Raw genomic sequence first — 23,497 nt, forward strand, 5'->3', positions numbered from 1 at the left:
TTTACTTTTCAGGGAAATTAAAAAAAAAAAAAAGGAGAACATTTTTGAATTTTTAATATTTGTTATAAATTTTTAAATAGTGGAATTTAAAGAAAAAAAATCATTATTGCTCTAACTTTACCATTTCAATAATTGTAATTCCTTATGTGTTTTTTTGAGATCCCTCAATAGGAAACATATTAACATTCCATTCCTCTCTAACTTAATGAGGAACACTAATCTTATAGGATGATTGAAAAAGAGAAACATCTATGATGATTATATTTACATATCCATAGTTGCATAAAGAAACTTGTTTTGAATATATGTATTGGAAAAACTAGATACAACCTCACCACAACGTGAAGAAGACACACAAGTCAAATATTTGGTAAGAAGAAACACATCAGTAGCACAAAATCTAGACACAAAACCTCCAACAGTAAAACCATATTACGCCGGAACAAAGTTTGAACCAACCAAAAATGATAGTGAAAGACACAAATCAGAAGAAATCAATTTCCAAATAATTACCAGAAGGCTTCACATCCACCACAGTAGGTGGCTTATCATGACCACCATGTCCACGTCCTTGACTATGACCATGACGAAGACTGTGAGCTTGGTCCATTGGTTTAACCGGTTGAGGAATCTGAGGTGGACTGGTGCATCTGATCAAAGCCCAATTTACACTTTGGAAAAACGGATGCTGTTTGATCTCAGTGGCTCCTCTCCTATAAGCCAACCTGTGCTGAGGCTCTTTCACTAGCAACCCTCTGATCAAGTCTCTAGCTGCAAAGCTCACACTTGGGTGCTCAGGAAACCGCAATGGCTGTCCAACTACGTTAAAGAGTGTCGTTCTGTTATCAACTCCTCTAAACGGTGTTTTCCCAAACAGAAGCTCATAGAGGAATATCCCAAACGTCCACCAATCAACAGCGCTTCCATGACCTTCTCCTTTGATAATCTCTGGTGCTAAGTACTCGTGTGTTCCAACGAAAGACATTGACCTTGCGCTAGTCGGTTCAGCGATCAGCTCAGGTAGCGGTCTGATTTGGCGGCTCATATCATTCGACTTCTTCTTGTTCTTGCTTAAGAACCGAGGTGTGAAACACACTGGCTGGATACAGTCAGGCTGAACAATGCAGCTCGATTGGTCTACACATGTCGGCTGGATACAGTAGCTTGAGCTTTTCGAGTCAAGTGTCGAGGTTGCTGCAAACCGTACTAACGTTGGAGAGACTGCACATCTCAGGGAGAGGTCGAAATCGGATAGCATAATGTGTCCATCTTCACGAACCAAAACATTCTCAGGCTTAAGGTCTCTGTATATGATCCCAAGCATGTGTAGATACTCCATAGCTAGAAGAACTTCAGCAACATAGAATCTACAAACCAAAACAGCAAAAAAGATCAAAACTTTAAGCAATCAACGAGAAACATTAACCGTAAAGTCTCGGTTTTTTACCTAGCAGCGTTCTCAGGGAAGTACTTTCCAGGCTGCTTTTGCCGGAGAGAATGTAAATCACCACCAGGACAAAACTCCATAACCAAACAAGAATGATTCTTTGTTTCGAAATGTGAATAAAGCGTAGGCAAGAACGGATGATCCAAAGATTGAAGTATCTCTTTCTCTGTCTGAGCTCTAACAAGCTTCTTCCTCGCTGCAATAGCTGCTTTCTCCATAACTTTCACAGCGAAACTCGCTCCTGTTCCAATCAACTCAGCTAAGTAAACCTTCCCAATGTCACCTCCTCCAAGTTGTTTCATCAGCTTGAAATCTTTAGCCTCGAGGGACGAACCAACACGAGAACGAACCTCCTGAATCGCAACCCAACGCTTATCGTTATTAGCTCTATGAGGCTTATAAGCTGCATTGCTCATACCACTCGAGCTACTCTCGTCACTAACATCACTCCCTGTACTTCCTCTGTATATCATTAAACCATTCTTCTCCAAATCAATACCACCTACACCAATAGTGCTCGTGCTTGCACATTCACTGACTTCTGTGTTGGTAAAGCTCTGTTTTGCTTCTGAGTAAAGCGGCGCTGTGTAAAACGTGTTCGTTGGGCTAGGGTAAAACCTCGGCTCTGATTGTTTCTTCATCCTTATGATCGAAACCGGTGTTTCAGATTCAGCAGAAACAGAGGATTTGGAACTTTCTATAATAACTTCAGGGGAAGTTGTTTCTGGTTCTGGTTGTGGGATTAACGTCTTCTTCAATCGTCGTTCTGATTTCTTGGTTCCTCTTGAATCGATTGAGAAAGATGTCATCGAACCTTTGGATTTAGCTGGAGGGTTTCTGGGTTTGGAAGACGATGAGCCAACGTAATCGACTGATGATGAAGATTCCATTGAAGGTGTTCGACACAATTCCTGAAAGAAAAAGGTTTTAGTTAACTTCAAAACCGAAGAAAGAAAGCGAAAAAGGTGAAACACACAGCAAAGATTACGGCAACGAGAGCATCTTTTATAATCAATGATTAGTGTTGCTTATACTCAATCAACGAAACCGTTCTAAGTAACCGCCGAGAAGAAAAAAAGAAAAGGTTTCGATTTTTTTTTCCCGCAAAATATTCAAATTCCCGGAAAAGTTGCGGAAACAGAGAAGAAGATGAAGAAGGAAAGAAAGTAACACCTGATCATAGACAAATCAGTAGTTTCTTAGTGAAGGTGCAAAAAAAATCGCTTCTTTTTCTTTGACTGAGTCTTTGTAGATCCGATCCGATCAATGTCTCAAGAGAAAGAAGAAGAAGAGATGAATCGATTAAAGAAACAGTTTTTGTGTTTTTTTTTAATCTTTGTTTCTTTAATTTTTCTTTCTTCAGGTGAATGAGGAAGATAAAGAAGAAGAAGAAGAGATTAAAAAAAAAATGTATTCGTCGTTTAATGGGAAAGTTTTGTAACCAAACTTTTGTACACACCCTCGATCTCTTGCGATGTTCCCTCAAAAGTAAAGGTTTCTTTGTTTCTTGATTTTTTTTTAATGTAAAGGTTAACTGCTGTAATTAAGTAGGGGAGCCGATTCTAAGCACTAATTAGTCCTACTAGATTATATTATACACTCGTTTGTCTATGTAATGCTATAAAATTTGAGTATTAGTATCTAGGAGTAGTATTTAATAGTAGGACCTAAAAATAATAATTGTCGGGTCACATTAGTTGTGAGCATATTCGACGAATCTGAAGTCCAAAATTTTAAAATTATGAAAATTCGACTGGTCTTTTTTTTTTTTTTTTTTTTTGACAATCTTTTATCATCAATAATTTTCTATGTTAATGTAAAATGTAAATAATCCAAGTTTTGGATGAATGCGGTTTCGATTTTTATGGGTTTGAAAATCCATAATATAAAGATTTAAAAGGAACTAAATAAAAGAAGAAATTTTTTTAGAGTAATTGACTTTATGATTTCATAGGTATATGTATATCCATATACAGTATACAAAATGTATAGCTTATGGTGAATTGTCTTTACCAACGAGCCGGTGACTCCATTAACTCGTCGGTAACATTCAAGCATGTGTCAGTGCTTGAGTCTGCGAGTAGGATCGAGCTCACTTACCAAAAAAAAAATGTAGCTTACGAGTTTACATCCAACCCTGGTCGTATAGTAATCTCATTCATTTCTACCGTCTACCTGGACATATTATAACCATATTAGATGCTCAGAGATGATTTCTATATATAGTTATTTGTTTTTTTATAACAATTTTATTTGTTTAGCCTAAAATAGCCGATGCAAAGAAATATATGTAGTTACTACTTTACTTACCAAAATATATGTAGTTACTTTGACACACAAAAAAAGAAAGTGATTCCTATATAGTTTGTAAGATTATTGCAAGAACAATTACAACAATATCTTCGGATACAATCCAAGTCCCACATCTGAAGTTTGATAAAAACTATCACTAATATATAAAGGGTTACGGCTAATCTATTAATTGTCAATTGGTTTTTAGTTGGAAGCCCAAGATAAACTTCAAATTTAACATGGTATCAGAGCCCAATGTTTAAGTTCTGGTAGATCTAGAAAAGTGGATACAGACATGCCTCTTGTTAATCCAAGTAATGGGAGCCCAAAAAGAGGTTTATTATCGGTTCGAGATGGAGTTATCATCTCGAGGAGGCGTGTTAGTATCTCACATGTGGTCCTTGGTTTGAAGGGAAAATTGTTGGGATATAATCCAAGTCCCACATCTGAAGTTTGATAAAAACTATCACTAATATATAAAAGGTTAGAGTCAATCTACTAATTGCCAATTGGTTTTTAGTTGGAAGCCCAAGATAAACTCCAAATTTAACAATATGCATTGTTACAATTTCTCTTATAAACAATGCAAATGTGATACCAAGCGCATCTTAGGGTAATAATACCAAGCACATTTTAGGGTAATCTTCAAAAACAAATTTTCTAAAGTTTAGTTTAATTTTAAATTTAATTATGTGCAGTTTCGATGCATTGAATTTGATTGTGTTAAAACTTGTTTTATGTTAGAATTATATATGGAGATCATACAATATCAACACTTATTGAGATTATTTATCTACGATTTATAAAGAAACTACACTTTATATTATTGAATAAGGCTATGCATTAAACTCTTAAAGTTATAATTGATTATTTCTGTACTTGTATAAGATACGGAAAAATTATGAGACAACTGACAAGGCTTATCCATTTTTCCTTACTTTAAAAATTATATTTCTAATCAATATAATACTAACATCTATGCAATGAGAGATTATAAATGGAATCATAATGATAAGATATTAATTGCACCGATGCATTCTTGTTGGTAGATTTTAATTAAAATATTTTTAATCACGAGACATGTCCTCCTATCGAGATGGCTAGTACATTGAACCACTGTGCCGCTAATAGTAGTATATACATATTTTTTTTTTTCAAATAATGATTATGTTAACAAAAACGAGAGATAATGTTAACAAAACAACAACCAACGTTAACTATACACTTTTAGGATTTGATTAAACATAATGAAGGAAGCGGAAATTACGACCGAGGCGTCCCAAAGCCCTCACATCACATCACATCACATGGATGCACGTGAACTCCCGGCAACATCACGTGCACGACGGCTGTCGTCGTCCCTCCGGCGCATTTTATTATTTTTTGATTGCTTAAACTTTTTACGTATTTTAACCAAATCAAATCAAACCTAACCAATCAGAATTTAAACCGAATCAGTGCATCATATATTTTGTTTAAACATTTCTTTTGGGTTGAAACAAAACCAAATGGTCCAAATCGATAACCTAATATGTTTGTTTAGAACTGGTTATTTAATTTGGTATATTTCTATGTTATTATTTTATTTCTTGAGACTTGAGTACTATACAAGTCACAACATTTCTATTTTTAAACCGGTTTGAGAAGAACACAAAACTTACATTAGAAGGTTTTTTTTTTTTTTTTTTTTTGAATGAATGCTAAATTATATTCAGCCAAAAAAACCCTTTGTACAAAGTATTGCATCTTGGTTTCGAAATAAAGATTAAAAGTTATTAGAAAAACAAAGGGAGCTTAAGGTCTGGACTGAAACCAGACTTGTAAACCATCCCGTAGCTTCGCAAGATCGTTTTGCTGAACAGAGGATATCTTATTACGAACTAGGCGACCTAGGAACTGGATTATCTGAGTCAAAGTACGCGGCTGTTCTCCATGACGGCGTTTGTTTCTCTCACACCAGAGCGTGTGGACAGTGGCTTGAAAAGCAAGTCCCACCAAAAAAAAAAAAACACGTCATCTAAAGATACGACGCCGTATTTTGTAACCAATGTTCTTGATAAACCACATGGTACAATTTGGTTTGGTTTAATTTGCACAAACCAATGTTGAAGAAACTACATAAATTTTAGTTAAAGTTGTCTTTTTTATAGGATTCGAAAGAAAGAAGTCTCTGAAATATCAAAATTTTTGTATTATAGAAAAATCTTTAAACTACAAAATTTGGCCGATCGCTAATAAATTTGAAGTTAACGTTCTAACAAATTAAAAATACTGATAATGGCATTGAAATACTGATTTGTAGTATAAGTTGATCCACTGCATTTATGATTTATGGTTATGTAGTTTTCTTTACCATCAATGGAGTTTACTAAAAGAGTAAATTAGGAAAAATACTCTCTTTTTATTACACATTTCAAAATACCCCTTTTCTATTATCTTTTAAAAAACTATTCTAAAATATACAAAATTACTAAGATGATCTTACTTCAACATAATAATTAACCAAAAAACTATATTTCTAATATCAAATCAGTTTATTGGTAATATTAAAATGTTTAATTTTAAAAATTTGTTATATAACTAATAATTTTAAAGATTATGATCCTAAATATTTTTAATAAATAATAATGAATAATAACATATTTTCATGGTGCAGATGTGATGATTGATTATATTAAAAACACCTATAATAGTTTAATTTCCAAGTCTTTTTTTTCTAAAAGAGAATCATAGAATTGAAACAAAAAAATTGGTGATATTATGAATTGAATAATGTGTTTGGAGTGTTGAATTTTGTTTCTTTATATAGCATGAAATATATGAAGCGGTATACTTTATAATACATATTTATTTAAATATGATCTTTTTAAAATTTAATATACAAAATCAATAAACTATATGTTTGTTATATATATAAAAACTATAATAAATATAATTCAAATTTTATTTATTTATAAGGATAATATATAAAAAATTATATTCATCTCGCTGTAATTGCTCTGGCGTTATATTCTTCTGTCATACTGACCAAATGGTCAAAATTCTTTGGGAGTTTGACTATGTTATCTCGGATCTGAGAAATGGTAGAAGATGATGTAAGAATGGTTAATTTGTTTTCATAAGATGATTGTGATTTATTACTTTGCGCATTTTATGAACATTAAATATTAATATTAGTTTATGCTTTTTACAAATAATCTCTACCATCAATCCATTGGACAAAATTTTATTGATTTCATCTCAATATTAGTAACGCCCGTATCTCGCATGCTACCTCTCTATCTTATCAAAGAATACTTGAATTTTAGTAACTATATCAGAAAATTTAATGTAATAACAACACAATAATAGTAAAGCTGAAAACTAAAATCATTTCGTATCGCTAACACTTAGCAAAAAAATTTAAATTATCGCCACCAAATTATAAAAGAGAACATTAAAAATCTAAAATATCACCATTCTAAAAAAAGTCACCAAAGAAACAATACTCCTCTTCTTTTTTTTTTCTTTTTAATAAAAATGTATCTTATTATATAATGTCAATTAGTAAACTCAAACCTTATAATTCATATAATAATATGCAAATATTGTTATATTTCTAAAAATGTGATAATGGTGGTATAGTTAATAAAACAGATTTTCAGAGTTTTTTTCGTTCGTTTTATATGCACAATAAATTTATTTAGATTTAAGCATGTGGCTCAACAGTCAGGCTGTGCCAAATTTTGAGTGAACACATCAAATAATCAATTAATAAAAAAAATAATGTCAAAGTCAATAATTATGTTTGCAGAAAGATAAACATGAGTAAAATCAAGAGGGGTTAATATGTTAACAGTTGAATTCGATCAAGCAAAACGACAGTACACACATGTCGGATTTGCTCAGATCCTCAATAGTTCTGAATTTCTCATGTCTTTTGTAATAAAAGATTGGATCCAAAATAACCTTCAGAATTTTATTAAAACAATATATTAAGAAGTGGACCAAATTAAGACTTCACATTTTTCGGACGGTCGAATATGAAACTGTAAATTGTAGATTTCGATGTAAGTGAATATCTAACTTGTTGTATTTAATTATTTAGTTTTACAATTTTTAAACAATACAATAGGACAATAGGGACTTTCATGTGTGTCGTCGAGAAGTCATTATTATGAAACAGCACCTCCTTGCTTCTTTCTTAGCTCTGTAGAGGATATATCCATCCGGAATGTGTTTTCTGGAATTGAGATAAACATATCGTTTATTTCATCAGGAATATCAAGATCATCAAGAACCTGCAGAGGATGAGGAAGAGGAGCAAGGGATAAGTAATCCATAGACAATAAAATCCATAGAAATGCTCGAGAGCGTAAAAAGTCGTATTGGTCGAGATTCTAATGTTGAGATCAAACCTTAAATACACCGTCTACATTGCGGCCACCAACAAGGAACTTGCAGCCTGTTCGTTTGCAGTCACCTAGTACCTCCAACATTCTTTTTTCGCTTCCTTCGTAGTACTTTGGCTGTAAGAAGTTAAAAGTTCCTTATGGTTTTTGATTTGAAAGAATAGAGTGCTTTAAACGTTCATGATAACAACAGTGTACTAGTGTTAGCATATAGATCTAATTGTAGGGTTAAAAGAACGAAACAAAAAAAGGATCAGGCATACATTTATGAGCCTTGATGCAGTGTCGGCACCAATTACAAAACTGCTTCCAGGGAAGAGTTCAGCTTTCTTGTAGAAGAATGGCTGATTTGAAACTATTACCGTCTTTCCTGCCAACGGGATACCAAACCAATATCAACCAATGGCACTAGTAGTAACACATAAACTTGCACTGGTAAAAAGTTGTAGCTTGAATCTGGATCATCAGATTGTTGTAACTCAGAGATGCACAAGAAAGTGGTGCACAAGATTGAAAACATGAACAACTAGTGAGTGAAAAATGAAGATTACCAAGTACTTCAAATTGCTTGACACGATCTTTAATCTCTGCAACTGTAAGCGATGGTTTGTCTGCATTTACTGCAGATATTTCAAAACATGGATACCCTCCGCCCTCAGAAACACTGCACAAACAAATCTGCTTCTTAGATTGTTTACACTTTGTTATGAGATTTGTAGTGGGTGATAATTAAAACGTCGAAAGGCCACAAGACTCTCCAAAAACTAACTATGGAATCAAATCATATAGCACAACTAAAGGGATAATCAAATTGCAAACTACCTTGCATAACATAGCATATCAGATTTAGCTAAGAAACATATATTCAGTCAAGAGTCAAAAGACAATAATAAGTAATACATAATGGTTGAATAATAAAGAGATACTAGCCTACCTCATACCAGCTTCCAACAACTTAAGATGACCCTCATGTAATGGGTTAAAAGAACCAGGCAGTATAATCTTTCTATCTTTATCCGACCCGTACGAGTCTGCAATAAAGGTAAAACTACATCATTAAAGGCCACAAATTGCAAGATTCAGTTTATAAAAACCTTCTATGATTCACATGACCAAAATCTTACCCTTAGAAAATGGATAAATCTTAGAGCACACTTGTCCACCTATAAGCTGCTCTAGCTCTTCTTCTTCACTAAACTGGGTTTCAGACTCATTAGGCACCTCAGACTCAGTCAAGCCAGAGTCAAGTGTCTCAGAAACTTGGCATGCTTTGGCCATAGCCTAAGATAGTAGTAACCAGAAAAGGTTTTAAGAACTCATGAGTACAATGCTTTCAGAAAATTTATCCCCTAGATAGGTACTAGGTTGTAAGACTAGCTGTGATATAACACACCTGGATTAGTACACAGCTTGCCACTTTATCTTCTTCCTCTCGGGTTCGTTTTCCCTAAAACATTCCACAATAAGATAAAGAAACACATGAGGGTATAGATAACAACAAAGAGTAAAGCAAGAAATGAGAAAGATTGTTGCAATCACCTTTGTTAGAGTAACCGAAGTTTCCCATATCCGGTCGGATCCTCTTACCGACAAAAAAAACCTACTCACAGAACAAAACAAAACTATGAGTAGTAATAAGAGAAAGCATCTAATTCCCCTGACCATATGGTTGTTTGTCCTGGACTACAACTTATATTGATAGCTAATGTCTCAAGCAAAACACATTTATATTCAGAGCAGGGCACATAACCTGTGATCCCCACGCTTTGGACGAGAAGCTGCTAATGTTCCCGTAAAACCAACACCAAGAACCGCACATCCTATCCACCAAAATTAGCAAGTCAAAACAATCCAAGATTTCTACTTCTTAGCTAACAAGCAACAACTATGTCTCTTTTCATAATCCGTAGGCCTCTAAGGCCGTACATCCCTGGTTGAATCATGATATAATATATAAAGCCACCATTTTCAAGATTTGAACCCATGAACACAAAATTTTTTATGGACTCTCCACCAATAAACCTTAAACGAACTCAACTGACAAAAATGTTACTAAGCAACAACAATGTTAAAGAATGACATGTATAGTAAAAACCTGGTTTAGAAAGCTTAAGAGCCCGATTATAAGCTAACAAAGCCATCTCATTCGCCATTTCTTGGCTACAGTGTTGGTTTGGAACCTGAGAGAGAAAGATCAATAACTACTTAAGAGTCGGGGGGGGGGAGGAAAGAAAAACTGATCATTGATAATTGATTTGAGGTAATAAAGAACAAACCCTTCCGAGTAATTGGACCATAGAGATCATAGAATACGGAACCACGGATTCAAGAAGTGTGTTGGAAGCTCCTGGAACTGACATTAACCAACCTAAAGACTAATAAATAAGACTTTTGTTGGATCACGCCAATAAATTTACAAGAATTCGGATCAATAACAGAGAGAAACCGTACCTGAGAGGCACCGCCAGAAAGATACACGACGGCTTGCGTCGCCGATGAGTGAATCGCTTCCACGATGGTTCGGGTCGCAGCCATTGTTTCTTTCTTCTCTTATGAAAGCAGAAAAAGAGACAAATATTAAAAAGATTTTGGCTTATAATATTAATTTTTCCATATCAAAAGTTAACTTTGAGTAAAGTTGTAAATGTAAATTATTTTATTTACCATGTCCATAGTAGTGTTCAAACTTCAAACAAAATATAAATAATACCATCATTTACTAACTACGGACTGTTTTCACATAAAATATTTTGTCCGCGGTGATTTCAAATTAGAGTGGACTAAAACCCTGAATGGAGAAAGCCTATCCGCAAATGGTTCAAGCAGAACGAAAAGCCTATCAAGCAGATTTGACTGATATATTTTAAATAGTCTGATGTTTGCTGCATCTATTGGAACTACTAGAATGCAAAAAAGTTAAACACAATTTGGGGGAAAAATCTAAGAAAGATTGAGAATAGTTGTTATATCCGATTGATTACAAACACTATATATAAATTAAAAAAAAAACTTAGCACAATGTAAAAGAACTTACCAAAACCGTATACTTAGAGATAACGTTAAGGCAACCATCTGCCACCAAAAGTTGGGAAAAACCAACGAGAATCCTTGAAAGAAATTGACGACGATGGAGCTGCAAGGCGATGAGACCGTTTGACAGCACAATCGATTCCAATATCGTAATTACTGTATCTATCACTAAAGAACTTTAAGCTTAATAAAGTACTAGCCTTATTGTTTCTACCACACTTTCTTTTTCTTCGGGCAAGACTACGAGCTTATAATTACTAAAATATAAGCAATTTTTCCTATATCCATCTTTAACTGCAACTGTTGTTCCTGGATCCAAAGACAATACTTCGTTCTCTAGAGAATGGATTCTTGTCCATTTTGATGATTCTAGATCCATCTTGTAGACGTCACATGAGTATATCCCTGATCTGTCTTCCTTGCTCAAAATCTCACCGGACAAAGTTACATCTAGATGGTTGAGATGATATGGTCTAGAATCATCCAAAACTGTGGAACTTGCAAATTCCTTTGGAGAATCACCACCAGCAAAATCGAAAACAGTGATGTTTTGACATGGACTAAGTATATAAAGCTTGCTTTCTTTAATTACCATATCGAAGCAGCCTTGATTCTTTAGAGGTTGAAACACTTTCCAGCTCTTCTTACTATCTCCTTTCTTGTGATATGCAAAAAAGCAGTCAATGTTCCACACAACTAAGTAGTCTTTGTTTCTTTCATCTACCCATAAAACCGCACGGTTGATTTCAACTTTGGTGCCTTTACCATAAGAAAAACTTCCATAGCCTTCATATGTGAAGGTTGTTTGACAAAAAAAAAAAAAAAAAAAAAAAAAAGCCTTCATATGTGAAGGTCTCCAAGAAATCAGACTCACCAACCCTCTCAAACTTCATCTGCCATCCATCAATTTCTTCCAGAGTTGGAAGATGAATCCTCTCTCGAGTAAATATATTCAAAAGATAAAAATCGGTTCTATGGTCTAACATCAGGAACCAAAATTAGCCAAACAACTACTCTTATGGAAATCAAACCCGAGATCTCTTACTATATAGGTTTTTTTATTAAGAGGATCATACAACTTACATGAAACATGGATGTCGTTTGAAAAGTGGATGAGCCATTGATTAGGGTTTTGTCTAATGCATAATTCCGAAGCGGAATACCAATATGAAGAGATATACCTGGCTCGATGAAACTCTACAAAGTTCAAACGTTCCAGCACTGATCGAATCAGGTCGGGAGGAAGCATAGACCACTTTGAATTGATGTCGGAACCAATCAACTTTTTCTTTGGCGGCATAGCCAATAAAGGTTTATTGAGAATAATGCTTTGGAATTATGAATGTTTGATGTGTTACTTCACAAATCCGTAGGTATAGTATATTTATACAAATCTTAAGTTGATCGCCTAATAATAAAAATTGGAAATGAAGGAATTATCTAAACTAGGCAATATACAGATTGGAAAATATAAATTAAATCTATGAGAGTATATCTCAATATTTATTCTTGTCTACGTGTCTCACAAAATAAAATATAACTTGCAAAAATAGTTTCTTCATTAAAATTATTTTTCTTTTAAGTTTTTAACATTTTTAGAGTTTAAACAAAAATAATTCCCCATTATTAATAGATTAATTATACTGTAGTTAATATTGGGGTTTTATATTTTAATGTTAAGTTGAAAAGTTGATAAACAGAATAATAATTAATTTCAATATGATATATAATACTATAATTACAAAATTTACAAATTAAATTAAGAAAATAGAAAATCTGGAGAACCAATGAGACAACCTTATTTACTACTTAGGTTAAGAAATTTAATAATTATTTATATTTAGTGTAAAATTGTATATGATACTTACAAGCACTGCTTACAAGTTACAAACTTTATAAATTAAATTAAATTAAATGAAAATGGAATCATGTTCCGTAAAAAGTTAATAAAATTAAGTAAATAAATAATATTTCCAATTTATACAGATTAGATTACAACGAAGTTAATGTATTGGAATTTTCTTCTAACATAATTCATTTGATATATATTGGGTATTTTTTTGTCACGTAATGTTACGGGAAATGAACTTCATCATTTAAGTATCACATTACGTAATAAAACTAATATGTATATCAGTATATCTAATATTTTCCAAAATTAATTAATCTGGTGGTGGCTTAGCTTCAACGATATCCAATTAAAAAGAAGTCATGACGAGTAGCAATTCAAGAAATTAAGTTTTGAGAGCGAGAAAATAAAACTAGAAGCTCTTCTCTGATTCAGTGATATCCTATGGGAGCTGGAGCTTCTTTCAGCTCATGACCTTGGTAGTGAATATCCTGCACAGTTTATACAAACCATTGAAAGAATTAATCATCTTTTTTAACATATAGTATATAGTATAATTTTCATATATTTACACTACACTTACGGATGCATAGTGGTTAACGTCACGGTGATGCGCCTCATCAGCACGAACCACCATGACGGCATCACGAAGCGTGGCGTCAGCTTCAAGCCTCCAGTAATCAATAGCAATAGCCGGTGCGGGAACGTTCTCGATGTTACCATTATCTAGTTCCTTTAGAAACTCAGTGTAAGAATGTATTGCTTCTTCCTCAAGGTATCCAACCATACGATGAGCAAATTTGGGAGAGATTATGTATCCGAGTAAATAAGCGTTGAAGAAAACGCCTTGAACGGCGATCACAAGAGCTCGTTCGTACCATTTGGGTTTCGCTACTTCCATGAATGTCATCAAGTGCATTCTCTCATTCTCTGCTTCTTCGAGAAGGGCTTTGATCCAACCCCCGCTTTGTTCGAAACGCCTTAGCGATTTGAAGTGCATAAGCATCCCTCCAACCATTCCTGGAACCGCTGCTACCGTCTCTAGCATCATCGCTCGGCATCCGTATCTCCTCTGAGTTTTAATTCGTTTGGCGAAATTAGTCCAAACATACAATTAGACTCAACTGAAACCTAAGAGCGTACCTGGAAGAATAGATCGGTAGGCCATCGAAGAGATTTAACCATCCAATAAGCTAACTTATCCGGTAAAGTGGAAGGAACATGATGCTTCTTCAAATCTATAGTCAGGTCTGCTTTATAAGTCTCCCATGGCTACCATTGTTGTTCCACACAAAAACAAGAACATATAAATCAACAAAGAGTAAATAACGAATACACAAAACATTTATATGTAATGACGTATGTGCACGTACCCGAAAGCAACTCCATTTCCATTCAGTTCCATCTTCTTTGGTGATTTTCATCGGCTTCACACCCCAATAGCTAACGATTAGCTGCTCGCCTTTGTTACCTTGATCATCAGCCTTGCCCCCGTCTCCCGATCCTTTATTGCCCTCCACGGACGTTTCTTTCTTTTCAAATGTCATCTTGCTGAGATCTCTCACGCCTCCCATCGCCGGAGCCCTGAAATTTGTCGCTGGAGCAAGTTGGTGATATAGAGCATTAATGGAAGTCGCCGGCTTTGATGCATCCAGGAGAGATCGACGGAGTATTGTCGTGATCATTTTCGGATTCAAGTGAGATTTATTTGGTTTCTAGAGAATGTAAAACCCTAAATTTTGAGAGTTAGGGGTTTAGAGAAAAGACGACAAAAGGGATTTAACATGAACAGAGCTGCCTGCCTGAATGTGAAGGGTTTAAGTATAGCTGTCGGGTTCGGGTTCAAGTTTGGATCGGGTCAGCCGAAATATAGCCCGAGCGCATACAGCCCTTTAGGCCTTTTCTGAAATAATTAAGAATAAATCCCAAATAATGTTTACGGATTAAAACTAAAATTGTATAAGTTGAGTCTTTCATAGCCTTCAGTGTAATCCTTTATTCCTTTTCTTATCAACATCATCCTTTATAGCGAAAGCTTCAAAGTTCTTAGAAATCTTACTTTGAGGTAAACTCTCATTTAGTAAGTAGACATGAAATTTAAGAGAGAACTAGGTTTCGAAAGAAGATATTACATAAATGTCATCTCTTTATCTGTAGGGAAGTAGTGGAGATGGTACACCAATGCCAAACCCTAGTGCGCAACAAAGTTTATGTGTGTTTGATTTCGTCATCTTTGTTAATACAACTGGATGGAATCAGAAAATATCTACAGAGCAATTTCTGTGGTGCAACAAAACTTAACCCCTTTTGCTCGAACTTACATCTTCAAAGTTAAATTTGGGGTTTTAGAGGTAACAGCATGTGTATTGTTCCTGAATATCAAGAGTTTTTATCAATAAAGAGAAGAAACTTTATTAGAGAGATACACGGTGTGAACTGTGAAAGGGGCTTAGCTTCAATGGCAAGATATTTTGGACTAAAACGTGAACAAGTCGTGAAGATTTTTTCGTCCCAATGAAATTGCTGGCCGTTACGTTACATATCGTTAAGTTGAACGATAAGTTTTTTCTTTTTCTTTTTCTAAAGCTTTCGTGGACTAGATTGGCTAATTGCAACGCTTATAGACATGTGAAACATAAAAAGAGTAAAATGCTTTTGTACCAAACCAAACATAAGAGGAAGTCAAAAAATGACTTGAGCACATAAGGAAAAACAAATAAAACCAAACTTAGAACTCTTTAGTAGTCTTTTTTTTTTTCTTACATTAACGGCGTTGTATAAACACCGACTCCAAATCTGAAGGAGGCACAAAGTACTCTATACGAACATTGCTCCGACACTTCAACACCGGTCGACGTTTCCTAGGAGCAGCGGGACATTTCAGTTTCTCCGAAATTGTTGATTCTTTCCTCGTGGGAGTGACACAAATTTCTTCAGCTGAAATTGATTCTCTCTCTGTCTTTTTGAGTTTCGTCTTCACCGGCTTCAGTGACTCCCGAATCGAAATTTCGGCGAACACCCACTTTTCCCCATCGGTGTCTAATCCTCTGCCAACTTGATGTTTCTTCGATATTCCCATTTATATAAAAAACAAAGATTGAAACAAAAAGGAGAGACAGTCTTACAAAGTTTTGAAATCAACAAAAAAGATGAAGAAACAAGAAAAGAGAAAGGAAAAAAAAGAGAGATATTTTTCCAATTAGAAGAGGATTGGTACTCTTTAGAGACGAGTTTGTTTGGCATTGCAATTTGGTTGCTTCCCAAGAAATTTAATAGAGAACGAAGCTTTCAGAAGAAGATTAGGTGTAAGTAGAGGAAAGGTTAAAATTGGAAATTGATTATGTGTTTTTTTTGCGCGGGAAAACTTCGGTTTATTCTGTACGGTTCGGTTAATCAGTTTTTTTTTTTTTGGTTTTCTCGAAAACGCTACTGAAATTAATTGAAAAAAACATTTGGTTCAGTTCGGTTATCGGTTCTAGCCGAGTCATTCATTTGGTAATCAATCCTCTCAAACTAAAAATAAATGGGCCAGCATATTTGGGCCTTATGGGAAAAACCTTTTAAAGTCTTTCTTCATTCTCTCTGCGTGTAGAGGTCAAACGAAAAATATTTCGATTTTGGGGAAAAAATTAATTTTCCCGCGTGAGATGAGAGACACACACCGCCCACAAAATTCCAGTATCCCGCTCCGTATTCAGAGATAATAAACTTCGGCTCCACCGGGAAATATCTAACCATAACCTCATTTCTCCTCCGCCGCTTCTCTCTCTCGATTGCACATCAGAGACTCTCCGATGGAATCCTCCAGATCTAGATCCGTCTTCGTCGACATTGGACTCAGAGAACTCAACGGCTTTCGAGGTATATTCTTACATTTTACATACAAATTCGTGCTTCTGTTGGTGTTTTCTTGTGTATATCTGAGTTTCACCCTCTTTAGATTGTTCTGATTGAACTTTTTTTTTTGGTTTCCAGTACGGAAGCGACCGTTCTTCCCAGATTCTGAGCTGACTTGCAGAGAATTCACCGGCGTTTCGGTAGAACACGACGGGATTCGAACTCCGCCGTTGGCTGTTTCGTTTTGCAAGGTACGGTCCTAATTCTGCTTCAAGTTTGATTTCTCAATGTAGCTAGCTCCAATCCTAGATCTAGTTATTATGCAAATTATTAGATCTAGCTCCAATCCTAGATCAAACTATGGTCGTTTTGTGATTTAGGATTAACGATTTTGTTTAAAACGTTTACAGACTAGCCGGAATTCTCAATTATTTGCAGTATCAGATGAAGATGGTCATGTGAGCATGTTTAATTCCAGTAAGAAGTTTGCCTCTTCTGCAACTCATCAAGAGAATACAGGTCTCGTCTCGTCTCTGTTAAAACCCTAATTTTTCCGGAGCTTAATAGAATACTGATTTGTGTTTGTTTACAATGTGTAGAGAAAGCTAGGTTTCGTGATTGGATTGCTCATTATAATGCTGTGTTTGACATTTCTTGGATCAAGGTGCGTTATATTCCGTTTTAATTTTCTGAATCTTTAATTAAACTAAGTGGAGCTCATTTGATGTTTACTCATTTGTAAATTTGTTGCAGGGAGATAGTTGTCTTCTGACTGCTTCTGGTGATCAAACTGTAAGTAGTGGTGGTGACTCAATGTTTATTTAATTGACTAGTTTGTGAGAACAAACATTGTGACACTGACATTTGCATACGCTTGAATGTAGATTAAAGTGTGGGATGTAGAGGAGAATAAGTGTACTGGAGTTCTTATAGGACATACAGGAACTGTGAAATCAATGTGTCCACATCCCACTAATTCTGGTTTGTTTCTTCCATATATCTCTTTTTGTTTTACTATTTGATAAATTTTGTCAAGATATGACTCTTACTCTTGCTGCTTGTAGATCTTCTTGTATCTGGTTCAAGAGATGGATGTTTTGCGCTATGGGATTTAAGATGTAGAAGTAGTTCTTACAAAGAGGAACATTGTATCAAGTAAATCCTCTAAACTTGACTGTGAAGATCAGTTTTGTTTCTTTTTCTTCTTTAAAACCATCTTGATTGTTTTTCTGGTCTTCATACAGCTCTACTGACATGGTTAAAGGAGCTCATTTATCCCCTCTTTCAAAACGAATCAGACGTCGCAAGGTTTTCCATCCGCTCATTTGTGACTCTTCCCTTCTAATCTGTTTCTCCTATCTTCTCTGCTTATTGGCTTCATGTTTTCAGGCTGCTTCATCAAGTATTACCTCTGTGCTTTATCTCAAGGACGAGATCACAATTGCCACTGCTGGAGCACCTGATAGGTACTTGCACAACATTGTAGTGGGTTCATATAAAGCTAGTGCTACTCTTTAAAGCACATAGGAATATTGTTTACATCTTTGTTTTTCTTTTTCTGCCATTCTTTTAGTGCCTTGAAATTTTGGGACACAAGAAAGCTGAAAGTTCCTTTTGCTCAAGCATCTCCACAGTCAGACCCAACACACACTAAGGTAAGCTAAGCTGCCTTTTTACTAGTCTGAGATAAGATCACATATTTGTTCTGAATGGGCTTAACCCTCAATCTGACTGAAGGGATGAATTAGGCTAATCTTTATCCTGTTTTTTCTTTTTCTTTTTTAATTTGTTCAGGAAAAAGGATTACATGGCATAGTATCCTTGTCTCAGGGCTCAAGTGGAACCCTTCTCACAGCATCATGCAAGGACAATAGGTTTGATTTTTATGACTCTAACTTCTCTTAGTGAGAGAGTTTTCGTCAAACATTCCAGCTTTAACTTAACAATTTCTCTCTATTTCATCAATCTGTTGCAGAATCTATTTATACAACACGCTGCAGCTTGACAAAGGACCTGTACAATATTTCTCTGGCTGCCGAATAGATTCTTTTTTCGTAAGGGTAAATGCCTCCTTCACAATTTTCCCTTCAATCACACAATTGATTTACTTATACAACATATTTTCACCTGCTCACTCACTATCTCAATATTGCTCTGCAGACAATGATTAGTCCTGATGGTGAATATGTTTTGAGCGGTTCAAGCGATGGAAACGCTTACATATGGCAGGTTTGAATCCTTTGTCACTTAGTTTGAACATTCTCTAACAAATCAATTGTTTCAAGACTTAGTATGCTTAAGTAACCATTAAAAATTTCAGGTCAACAAGCCTCACGTAGATCCTACACTCTTAAAAGGCCACGACTTTGAAGTTACTGCAGTAGATTGGTAAATCCACTTAACCGACCCTCTTCTTTCTTTCTTGAATCAATCATTTCAACAATAAGAAACAATGAAAACTTAATTCTTTATTCACTGCTTCCAACTAGCTAATAACTAAACTGGTGCCAAATCTCTTGTGCAGGTCACCATCAGAGATTGGGAAAGTAGCAACAGCTTCAGATGATTTCACGGTAACAAAACATTTCATATATGTTGATACAAGCAAAAGGTTAGGATGTTTAGCCTTTTTACTGACTTCTTCATATCTGTTCATAATTAGGTACGACTGTGGAACATAGAGAACAACCGCTGTTCGAACGCAAACTCAACAGCATCTGCGCCTAGAGTCAAACGCAGAGTGACCGCATTGTCAAATAGTGAAGCCAAAGAAATACTTGAGATGAACAGAGAAGCTGAGAGTCCACAAAAGCATTCACTATTATCATCATCATCAGATGATAATCAGTCAATGCCTATCATTGGAACTCCAGAGTCTAAGAAGAAGAAAACATCTTCATCATCATCATTGTCATCGTTATCATCATCATCAGAAGAAGATACAATATGCGAGAGAACACCAGAAACCACATTCAACAGTCCATCCTCTGTACTAAACCCTCCTTCCTCAGTCAAAAGGCGAACCATTAGAGATTATTTTCTTGTCACTCCCTAACCTTAATCTCTTCTTTGATTCTCTTTTCAAAGCCTGTTGTACAGAAATTGTAAGCCTTATTAGATTTGGGTTGATATCTGAAAGTTTTGTATGAAGTATATCAGAAAGTATTAGAATACTTTTACCATTTGTTAATGCTCAAAGCATCCATGAAGAGATTTGTATTCGTTAGTCCTTGGGCGACATCAGTCTGTGCTTCTTTCAGTGCTCGTTTAGCCTTCTCATCCTCAAACTCAACTGCACATAGATCACTATAAATACTCCCACAAAAATAGACGACGCACCCTTTCATACCTGTGTATGATAGTGCCAATATCGTTGCCTTGAAAGTGACTAATTTCCCACATCACAGTACGCCAAAATCATTACCTGAAAAAGACTAATTAGGCACTCCATAGTATAATCTAACTCGGCCATAATTTTATCCTTCATTTATGCATCACAACCCTCAAGAATCAAGATGATATCACACATTTTGCTGCAATACCCACACCATCCTCAACCTTCTTGGCTAATGGTTCTAAAGAGTACCTAGTAGTACTTCTCCATTTCCTTCTATAAAGCGCCACAATCCTATTAGTTAGATGATAGTGTTTTGAATATACATGCATGAGAGTTGCCAGATGAGCTGATAGTGAACAATATCATGTAGTCCTCAAAACGATTAGATTAGGTAACCGACAAAAACCAAAACCAGATCTTTTTTTTTTAAAGCAAATGGCCATAAGACTAAATCAATATTTTCATCATTCCAGTTTGCTATTCAGTTTACTGTAAGTAATGAAGTAATGAATTTCTTTTTTAACTATATGTACTTTTTTTTTTGTGGACGTATGACGTTCTAACAAAAAAAAAAACTCTAAATTCGAATTACGAACTAGACCTTACATAAAAAACATGTTACAGAAAACTTTATGACGTAACAATGAAACGATAAGGTCATCCAAACATGTTAGAAAATAAATGAAAGAAAAAATTAATTTAGTTTTCCATTGCTGTTTTTTCAATTGCAGTTTTAAATTTGTTAAAAGGTGCAAATAATTTTTAAAAAGAGAAATGGAATAATTTTTGTAAGAAATAAGATTGACAATCGTTAATTAATTTTCAGAAATCATCTATTTAATTTGGTCACACGGTAGACGCCACCCTTCGCGAAGAGCTTAAAGGAGTTCTCGCGATCACGATACTTGGTGGTATGAGCTCATACTTAGGTATTCTAGAGAGTTTGGAAAAAATAAGATTGACAATCATTGATTAATTTTCAGAAATCATCTATTTAATTTGGTCACACGGTAGACGCCACCCTTCGCGAAGAGCTTAAAGGGGTTCTCGGGATCACGACACTTGGTGGTACGAAAATCTTCTCCTTTGTCCACGAAAGATTACAAGCGTGAGCTGGTGGGTGGCCGGCTCGACTTTTGTCCAAAAGTGGGAAAGAGGTGATGATAAAGTCGGTGGCCACAGCTGTCCGTACCTTTGTGATGTCATGTTTACGGCTTCCAAAAACAGTCACGTGGAAGTTAACTACTGCGATTTCCAATTTTTGGTGGAGTTCATCCTGGGAGTCGCGGGGGTTACATTGGGTGGCTTGGGATAAATTATGTCTCAGTAAGCTGGACGAGGGACTGGGGTTTTGTTGTTTGGATGAGTGTAATACTGTGTTGCTGGCCAAGCAAGTTTGGCGGTTGATTACAGTACCGGATTCTCTATTCGCTCGGGTTTTTAAAGGTCGTTAGTATAGACATTCAGATCCTTTGGATCCAATAAAGTCTTACCCACCATTTTATGGTTGGCGGAGTATGGTTTCTGCTCGCTCTCTGGTTCATAAAGGACTCATGAAACGGGTAGGATCCGGTGATTCGATTTCTGTTTGGAATGATCCCTGGATCCCTGCCCAATCCCCGAGACCAACATTTAGCAATGGATTTATTTTAGACCCTATGCTTCAAGTTAAATCCTTCGTTGACAGGAACACCAATTCCTGGAACATGGCTCAGCTTACAGTCACTTTTGTGCCGGAAGATTTCGCCATCATTTCGGCCTTACCTATTGGACGGTCGTATTCGCCAGACTTGTTGGGCTGGCATTTCACAAAGACGGGTAAATATACACTCAAATCTGTTTACAATATTTTACAACAACAAAAGGTGCACGACTCAGGTGGGAAAGTCATTGGTCCTCATATTACACAATTGCAGGCTTTTGTTTGGACCATTAGGTGTCCTCCTAAAGTTCGTCATTTTATGTGGCAAGCGATCACCGGTTGTGTGGCAGTCTCCACTAATCTCCAGAAGCAAGGGTTGGGTTGTGATACTCAATGTGCGCTCTGTGGAGCTCCAGAGGAGACCATTAACCATGTTCTGTTTGAGTGTCCGCCAACACGCGGTGTGGGCCTTATCTCAGTTTCCGACACGACCAGGGGTTTTCCCTTCATAGTCGGTTTATACTAATATGGATTTTCTTTTTTGGCGGTTTCTCAGAGACACCTACCCCAAAGATTTATCCATGGCTTTTGTGGTATCTTTGGAAGGCCCGAAATGATAATCTTTTTAGTAACCTGGATCCAAACCCAGAAGCAATATTGAGGATAGCGGAGGATGAGTCCAAGGCTTGGTTTTTGGCACTATTAGAGGATGTGGCAGAGCCTACACCTACGGTCCCAAGGATATTTCCTGGAGGTGGTAGCGGCTTTATGAGGGATAGGGATCATATAGGTTACTTATGTTTTGTAGATGGCTCTTGGAAAGTGACTGATCCATATGCAGGCCGAGCTTGGTTTTGTTATCCTCCTTTGGGGGGACTCCCACTATGGGAGCAGCTAATCTTCGTCGTAGTCTCTCCCTGTTTCATGCAGAGGTCGAAGCCCTTGTTTGGGTGATGCGTTGCATGATTGGAGCGGATAATCAGGATGTTGTTTTCCTTACCAATTGCTCCGACTTAGTGAAGATGGTGTCTTCACCTTCAGAGTGGCCAGCGTTCGCGACTTATTTGGAGAACATTTAGGAAGATAAGAGGAATTCACATCCTTCTCGCTGATTTTCATTCCTCGCACGCAGAATGGTAAAACAGATAATCTGGCACGACGAGTTCGTTCCGAACCACATTTTATTACATATGTAAACGATGTTCCGTCTCATTGGGTTTAAGCCAATATTGTATGCTGTTGACAAAAAAAAACCACTAATTAAAACTAACCGTATCTAATGGGTTCGACGTATATGTATATCATGATGTAATCATAAAAAGGTGTTTAACAACAACAAAAAACAAAAAAAAAGGAACAGGTGCATTATTAATAAAACAAATTTTGATCAAATAATTGTGCATAATGTAATGATTGTTTGTGACCATACTAAACACTTGACTTGCAATAATTTCGTCAACAATATTTCCGTATTATACATTTCTTCAACAACCAATCCACAAAGTCCCAACCTATGATTACTAAATCATAAGTACACCTTGGTTTAAGGGTTTATACTAACTTGAGATCAAGCAAGATATATAAATTATTAAGTAGTATATGCCATATTTACTAACATTTTAACAATTTAGTTAGTTTTCTTATACATATAACCAGATTATAAATAAGAGAA

General features: G+C 35.7%; 5 protein-coding genes, 1 long non-coding RNA gene and 1 pseudogene across 7 annotated transcripts; 1 reads left to right on the forward strand and 6 right to left on the reverse strand.

The window, feature by feature from the left end:
• Positions 1 to 278: 278 nt before the first annotated feature.
• LOC104790415 (serine/threonine-protein kinase D6PKL3) lies at positions 279 to 3,053 on the reverse strand. Its single transcript, XM_010516170.3, has 3 exons — positions 2,621 to 3,053; positions 1,448 to 2,358; positions 279 to 1,367 (listed from the first exon to the last, which is right to left on the reverse strand). Exons 2-3 carry the CDS (start codon positions 2,335 to 2,337, stop codon positions 485 to 487), a joined length of 1,773 nt encoding a protein of 590 aa, XP_010514472.1. The 5' UTR covers positions 2,338 to 2,358; positions 2,621 to 3,053; the 3' UTR covers positions 279 to 484.
• A 4,642-nt stretch (positions 3,054 to 7,695) lies between these two features.
• LOC104790416 (uncharacterized) lies at positions 7,696 to 11,996 on the reverse strand. 2 transcript variants are annotated; one of them, XM_019246656.2, is made up of 13 exons: positions 11,165 to 11,996; positions 10,582 to 10,679; positions 10,407 to 10,498; positions 10,226 to 10,310; positions 9,881 to 9,950; positions 9,670 to 9,730; positions 9,524 to 9,577; positions 9,255 to 9,411; positions 9,065 to 9,161; positions 8,682 to 8,794; positions 8,394 to 8,500; positions 8,137 to 8,247; positions 7,696 to 8,019 (listed from the first exon to the last, which is right to left on the reverse strand). In XM_019246656.2, the coding sequence occupies exons 3-13, from the start codon at positions 10,488 to 10,490 to the stop codon at positions 7,894 to 7,896; spliced, it is 1,065 nt and encodes a 354-aa protein (XP_019102201.2). In that variant the 5' UTR covers positions 10,491 to 10,498; positions 10,582 to 10,679; positions 11,165 to 11,996; the 3' UTR covers positions 7,696 to 7,893. The 2 variants fall into 2 exon arrangements, with proteins under 2 accessions (XP_019102201.2, XP_010514473.2); XM_010516171.3 differs by having other exon boundaries at positions 10,407 to 10,505; positions 11,165 to 11,183.
• Positions 11,345 to 12,493, reverse strand: LOC109133287 (F-box protein KIB4-like; annotated as a pseudogene).
• An 865-nt stretch (positions 12,494 to 13,358) lies between these two features.
• Positions 13,359 to 14,738, reverse strand: LOC104790417 (ubiquinol oxidase 1c, mitochondrial). Its single transcript, XM_010516172.2, has 4 exons — positions 14,383 to 14,738; positions 14,153 to 14,281; positions 13,593 to 14,081; positions 13,359 to 13,500 (listed from the first exon to the last, which is right to left on the reverse strand). The coding sequence occupies exons 1-4, from the start codon at positions 14,692 to 14,694 to the stop codon at positions 13,441 to 13,443; spliced, it is 990 nt and encodes a 329-aa protein (XP_010514474.1). The 5' UTR covers positions 14,695 to 14,738; the 3' UTR covers positions 13,359 to 13,440.
• Positions 14,739 to 15,645: 907 nt separating this feature from the next.
• Positions 15,646 to 16,237, reverse strand: LOC104790418 (cyclin-dependent protein kinase inhibitor SMR7). Its single transcript, XM_010516173.2, has one exon. The coding sequence runs from the start codon at positions 16,086 to 16,088 to the stop codon at positions 15,774 to 15,776; it is 315 nt and encodes a 104-aa protein (XP_010514475.1). The 5' UTR covers positions 16,089 to 16,237; the 3' UTR covers positions 15,646 to 15,773.
• Positions 16,238 to 16,597: 360 nt separating this feature from the next.
• Positions 16,598 to 20,055, forward strand: LOC104790419 (uncharacterized). Its single transcript, XM_010516174.3, has 16 exons — positions 16,598 to 16,870; positions 16,985 to 17,097; positions 17,257 to 17,365; positions 17,446 to 17,510; positions 17,600 to 17,638; positions 17,731 to 17,827; positions 17,911 to 18,001; positions 18,091 to 18,154; positions 18,236 to 18,312; positions 18,420 to 18,501; positions 18,641 to 18,720; positions 18,822 to 18,906; positions 19,007 to 19,075; positions 19,167 to 19,234; positions 19,371 to 19,419; positions 19,509 to 20,055. The coding sequence occupies exons 1-16, from the start codon at positions 16,804 to 16,806 to the stop codon at positions 19,899 to 19,901; spliced, it is 1,548 nt and encodes a 515-aa protein (XP_010514476.1). The 5' UTR covers positions 16,598 to 16,803; the 3' UTR covers positions 19,902 to 20,055.
• LOC147942261 (uncharacterized) lies at positions 19,298 to 20,519 on the reverse strand. The gene is made up of 2 exons (XR_015558948.1): positions 20,027 to 20,519; positions 19,298 to 19,934 (listed from the first exon to the last, which is right to left on the reverse strand). It is a non-coding gene; the product is annotated as an uncharacterized LOC147942261 (long non-coding RNA).
• Positions 20,520 to 23,497: the final 2,978 nt, after the last annotated feature.

Source organism: Camelina sativa, chromosome 6 (assembly GCF_030686135.1).
Source record: "Camelina sativa cultivar CO46 ecotype springtype chromosome 6, ASM3068613v1".
Classification (NCBI taxonomy): domain Eukaryota; kingdom Viridiplantae; phylum Streptophyta; class Magnoliopsida; order Brassicales; family Brassicaceae; genus Camelina; species Camelina sativa.

Excerpts from the sequence above, each read along its gene's own strand:
- LOC104790415 (XM_010516170.3), bottom strand. The coding sequence starts at position 2,337 with ATGGAATCTTCATCATCAGTCGATTACGTTGGCTCATCGTCTTCCAAA. Across the intron at positions 1,368-1,447 it reads TTCCCTGAGAACGCTGCTAG|ATTCTATGTTGCTGAAGTTC; the intron begins GTAAAAAACCGA and ends TTTGGTTTGTAG.
- LOC104790416 (XM_010516171.3), bottom strand. The coding sequence starts at position 10,665 with ATGGCTGCGACCCGAACCATCGTGGAAGCGATTCACTCATCGGCGACG. Across the intron at positions 10,311-10,406 it reads TGGTCCAATTACTCGGAAGG|GTTCCAAACCAACACTGTAG; the intron begins GTTTGTTCTTTA and ends TTTCTCTCTCAG. Across the intron at positions 8,248-8,393 it reads CTGCATCAAGGCTCATAAAT|CCAAAGTACTACGAAGGAAG; the intron begins GTATGCCTGATC and ends AACTTCTTACAG.
- LOC104790417 (XM_010516172.2), bottom strand. The coding sequence starts at position 14,694 with ATGATCACGACAATACTCCGTCGATCTCTCCTGGATGCATCAAAGCCG. Across the intron at positions 14,282-14,382 it reads GGAAATGGAGTTGCTTTCGG|CCATGGGAGACTTATAAAGC; the intron begins GTACGTGCACAT and ends CAACAATGGTAG. Across the intron at positions 14,082-14,152 it reads CTACCGATCTATTCTTCCAG|AGGAGATACGGATGCCGAGC; the intron begins GTACGCTCTTAG and ends ATTAAAACTCAG.
- LOC104790418 (XM_010516173.2), bottom strand. The coding sequence starts at position 16,088 with ATGGGAATATCGAAGAAACATCAAGTTGGCAGAGGATTAGACACCGAT.
- LOC104790419 (XM_010516174.3), top strand. The coding sequence starts at position 16,804 with ATGGAATCCTCCAGATCTAGATCCGTCTTCGTCGACATTGGACTCAGA. Across the intron at positions 18,002-18,090 it reads AAAGAGGAACATTGTATCAA|CTCTACTGACATGGTTAAAG; the intron begins GTAAATCCTCTA and ends GTCTTCATACAG. Across the intron at positions 19,076-19,166 it reads GAAACGCTTACATATGGCAG|GTCAACAAGCCTCACGTAGA; the intron begins GTTTGAATCCTT and ends TAAAAATTTCAG.